This window comes from Cryptotermes secundus, unplaced genomic scaffold (genome assembly GCF_002891405.2).
Source record: "Cryptotermes secundus unplaced genomic scaffold, Csec_1.0 scaffold1823, whole genome shotgun sequence".
Lineage (NCBI taxonomy): Eukaryota > Metazoa > Arthropoda > Insecta > Blattodea > Kalotermitidae > Cryptotermes > Cryptotermes secundus.
The window spans coordinates 220,838-226,014 of record NW_019720608.1 but is presented as its reverse complement, the minus strand read 5'-3'; the positions used below and the strand labels follow the sequence as shown (position 1 = coordinate 226,014).

General features: G+C 40.4%; 1 protein-coding gene across 3 annotated transcripts in view; it reads left to right on the top strand.

Annotated features, from left to right (window-relative positions):
- Nucleotides 1-5,177, top strand: part of LOC111870746 (gastrula zinc finger protein XlCGF8.2DB) — a 30,113-nt gene that overhangs the window by 9,817 nt on the left and 15,119 nt on the right. Inside the window, exon 3 of one of the 3 annotated variants that reach the window (XM_033754009.1) lies at nt 1,383-2,182. The exons of the other annotated variants lie outside the window; for them this stretch is intronic. Within the exon in view, the coding sequence (XP_033609900.1) occupies nt 1,383-2,182 (800 nt within the window). The remainder of the gene's footprint in view (nt 1-1,382; nt 2,183-5,177) is intronic. 3 annotated transcript variants of the gene reach the window in all.

Sequence of the window (5,177 nt, the reverse complement as noted above, 5' to 3'; positions counted from 1 at the left end):
ACGAAATAAGAAAACGGAAGGCTAATAGGATTGGTCATGTTTTAAGCAGAAACTGCCTTCTAAAAGAAGTTATCGAAGGAAAGATAGAGGGGCGGATAGAAGTGACAAGAAGACGAGGAAGAAGACGGAAGAAGATGCTGGATGACCTTGGGAACAGAAGAGGATACTGTCATTTGAAGGAGAAAGCTCTAGATCGCATTAAGTGCAGGAATTGTTTTGGAAGAGGCTGTGGACCTGTCGTTTTGACAGATTACTGATGATGATGATATCTTATCCGTCTAACGGACCATCTTTACATGTAAATATTGTTTTCATCATGCGATCTGCTGTTCACTGCAATGCTTTTTTGTTTCTCTTATGTGTTTCCCTCGGATTAGTTCCAGTTATGTGTTTTAGCCATCTGCCTTCGCTTTCGTTTCCTTGATCTCAACGTGTTTGCTTTATCTGTAATATATGAAGTGATATATTACAGTATTATTTTGAGTTACACCGACATATATAAATCAATATTAAAAGCATTACAGAAAAGAAACACCAGAGAGCAGCACACAACACACACAACATCTTAGGAAGCAACACCCCCGATGTCAGGAATGTCAGGAAACCCTTCCACCGAAGGATCATGATGGTGGACGACCATAAGCAAGAACAGCCAAGACAGTCACAGGCAACAAATCAAACAATACCGTAAATAATACCAATAAATACATTAACTGAATAGACATATAAAATTCAAAACAAAGCTCTAACATAACACATCACATATTACAAATAAAGCAAAAGACGTATAGATTAAGGACACCAAATTGAAAACAGATAATTAACCAACGTAATCCGAAGTAAAGTGAGGCAACTGCATAAGAGACAAAACAGTTTTACAGTGAGCAGCAGATTCCTTGTTAGTAAGTGTAACCGAAGTTACAAATAGACGGCATTAAATGAAAACGCAGAGTCAGACCTGTGCAGTGCAACAGGATCCTGCAATGTAACTTTATGTACAGAAATATAATTTACACACGCTTGAACGTGCTCTGTACCAGTAAGAATTTCAAGAACTATTCCGGTCAAATAATTACACATACAAGGCAAATATGATTCTTCACTCTCATTAATTCCAGTAGATGGCAGGACCAGTTTAACTGATTCGGTTAACCAATGCGTAGCATAGCGTGAGAAGCACGCAACATTTCCACTGAAACTGGCATACAAATGCTAATATTTGCTTAGTATTGGATTAGTAAATTTGAGGATCAAGCCGGGACAAAATTTCATCTTGGTTTCTCCTTGTGTAACAGTATTTGTAAAGTGTCGTGTGTATTAGTGGAAAATGTCTCCGAGCCCAAATCCACTGCGGGTTCTGATACCATTTACGTTTTTTTCAGAGTGTTAAATTAAATGCAGCAAATATTGAACCAACACACGATAATGAGGATTTTAATGCCAAGGAACTTCGTCGTGAACAGGGAGCAGATTTGTTAAACAGAGAACAAAACTCCGATTCTTGCGGGATATGCAAGAAGTCATTCTCTCCTGGGATTAATGTGTTGCGTCATGCAAGTGGAAATAGTAGAGAAACAATGTCTCTTTGTGAAATGTGTGTCACATCGTTAACTCTCAAGCATAGTGCGGTACAAGGATCAAGTGGTCTCAGAGAGTCTTTTTCTAGCAAAGATTGCAAAAAGTTAACAAGTCACTCTAATTTGTACAACCATACCAAAGTGCATGCTGCAGAACGACCATTTTCTTGCGAAGTCTGTAAGAAAACGTTCCCCCAGCGCTCTAACCTAAACAAACATCTCAGAATTCACAATGGAGAACGGCCATTTTCTTGCGAAATGTGTAAGAAATCGTTCGCCCGGCGCTCTAACCTCAACATACATCTCAGAGTTCACAATGGAGATCGGCCTTTTTCATGCAAAATGTGTAAGAAAACGTTCGCCCAGCGATCTAACCTAAACAAACATTTAAGAATTCACAATGGAGAACGGCCTCTTTCGTGCAAAGTGTGTAAGAAATCGTTCGCCCAGCGATCTAACCTAAACACACATCTCAGAGTTCACAGTGGAGAACGGCCTTTTTCGTGCAAAGTGTGTAAGAAATCGTTCGCCCAGCGATCTAACCTAAACAAACATTTAAGAATTCACAATGGAGAACGGCCTCTTTCGTGCAAAGTGTGTAAGAAATCGTTCGCTAATAGATATATCCTGAAGAAACATCTGAGAGTGCACAGTGGAGAACGGCCTCTCTCATGTAAACTGTGTAAGAAAAGGTTCACTCAACGCTTCGTTCTGAATATGCATCTCAAATCACACAGTACAGAACAAGCATGACCGTCAGATATGGAAGTGAATGTTCACTTGTGGCGGAAAACTAACAATCATCGCATGGAATAACATTAGAGATAACCTTTTCGTTTAATGTGTGCACGAAAACATCCATTCATCGCTACAGTGCCAGTCTATAGACACATTCTTTATTTTGCATTTATATGAAAATGTTTATTGCATCAACTGAATTACTGTATTTAAAATAATATATTTTGCTTCAAGAATTTACCTGGTTACAGAAGCTGAACGTTTTACTGTGTGATATGTTTGGGGGCAAGATTTTCACCATTGTACCTTCATAATTTCCTTGATAAAACTCGTTTTAGTAACATACGCTCATTTGTTCCTATTATTTTAAGTTGTATTAATCTCTTTGAAGTTTTGTTTTATGGTATTACAGGAATATTCACACATCAATCTTCTCTGTTCATTGTTATGAAGATGTGTTCAGGATTTTGGTTTCACATTTTTAATGTTTTCTGTTGACTTTATTGATTTTTTACAATTAACTCGACATCTTTAAGTGCATTAACTCAGTATTGTTTATTGGAAGCCTGATTAGTACATTAGGTTTATAAAATAAGAGGTTTGAATAGTATAGTCACCTTCAGATTCAGTTTTCTTGTGTGATTTCTCTGGTCCGTGTCGAAATTTTGTTAGATGTTTATATGTTTTATTTAACTGATATTTATTTTATTTGACTGGTTTCATTATTCCATTGTAACGAATTTTAACACCTTCTTTGTGTCCTATCATTCTCTATTTTGCATCCTAACTGCTATTATTTTTAAAGGATAAATTATTTACTGGTCCGCATCATATTGTGACATGTTGCGCAAAGGAGAACCCCCCCCACCAGCAGTGACGCGGCGGGTGAGTCAGCGCTCCCCTCCCCCTCCTCCGCACGGTAACGTAACGGTGACGCAACAGGATTGTTACGGTAGTAACAGCGGTTACTACCGCTAGCGTTACTAGCAACACAGCGCCAGGCAACAAGGGTGCTTATTACGTGGCCGTTTTCTGTATGGTCCGATCAACGCTACATAAGGAGCAGCGAAGTCTATGCACAGAGAGTTGTACTGAGTCAGTCAGTGAGTCCTGGAGCTACCTACGAGTCAGTCCTCGAGCTACCTCCGAGTTAGTTCCGAGATAACCAGCAATCAGTCAGTTGTATTGTGGCATTTGGAGTGTACTAATTGTGATACTGCAGATAGCAGAAATCGCAAATCTGTAATTTGGGTGATTGTAAGTGCGAATGTGAAATAAAATTCGCTATATAAAATACGGCGTGAATTTATTTGTCGCGTTGTACGCCCGATACGCGACAATATTTTCCCCCTTAGTAGCTGTGCATGTCCACAGTTGTTTCCTTCCCTTGCGTTTATATTTCCATGGCTCCCCATAGGAAAGTCCCTGGGCCGCGATTTCACTGACGTCACATTTCTGTGTCTAAGCACAGGAGAAATATGTAGCTTAAGATCCCATAGGTGGACTCAGACCAGATCGAGTCGCTTGCAAGTGTGTTGATGTTTATCCAGTTTGTCCAAAACGTAAACATATCCTCGACCTGACACGGATTTTCATTCAACAGATGAAACTATTGAAATCTTTCGTATCAATGTGCAGTTAGCGTCCGAAGTTATAGACACAAACTTTCCTCTCTCTATCACACCCCCCCTTTCCATCCTCAAAAGTTCTGATGATCAGTGCTGTTTTCACACGCCATATTTGGCTGTAACACAGTAAGTCCCTCCCTTACTCGGTCAATTCGTTCCGAAGGTTTCCGTTTAAGTTGAACATCTTACAAATCCCACAGAGCTTAACTGCGACAAGCAAGGTATTTCATATGAATGCGTTACTTCCAATGGATAGTTAAAGCGCAAAAAGTGTGTACAGTTAAACTTATTACAACATATTATAATATCGAAGGTTTCTATGGTCTTGTGGTCAGAGTTCCTGGCTAAATATACAGAGGTCCCGGCTTCGATCCTTGGCGCTATCAGATTTTCTGTGAAGTAGTGGGTCTGGAATGGGTTCCGCTCAGCCTCGTGATGATAATTGAGGAGCTATTTCAAACAAAAAGCTGCTCCGGCCTAGAGAACCGAAATTAACAGCCGTGGAGATTCGTTGCGCTGACCACGTGACACCTTCTATCCGCAAAAGTTGGCACTAACTTCGACGACAAGCGGTGGTCGCTATGTCGGTATAGCTCGCTTGCTGAGTACAGTCCACGAAGTTCTTTATTATATTGTATTTTCGCCTGTAACCTGATGACGCGACGGTAAACAAAGGGTTCCTTATTTGATAACTCGATTTACTGGATAGTTTCACACCTCGTAAGTACAATTCGTTATTGCACTTTCAAGATTGTTGCATCTGTGTTGCACAAACTATTATAACACTCTCAAGGTTAACATACAAACTGCTGACGTCTTCCTGACGAAACACCGAACTGAACTGCTTCTTATATAGAATCGGCACGGACCACGCACAGAAAGCCCTGTTGTATTGTTGCATAAGGAAGACCACACAGAAAACAAGTCACGTGATTCCCAGCTAGCGTCTTCATTGGAAACACTTTCGTATCCGCTTATCTACGGATGTGTGTAAATTAAACAGTTTACTTTCTGTACAGTGACAACCATTCTTACACAAGAAAAGCCTATCGCAGGCTCTGCTTCCATTAAAAAGAAACCTTAGCATAGAAAACTCGATGCCTTTAGTCCGCAAGCGAACCATACCGACCGTACGACCGCCGCCTGTCGGCGAAGTCAGTAACATCTTTAGAGGATAGAGGGTGTTGCGTGGTCATCGCAACGAATCCCCACGGCCGTTGATTTGGTTTTCTAG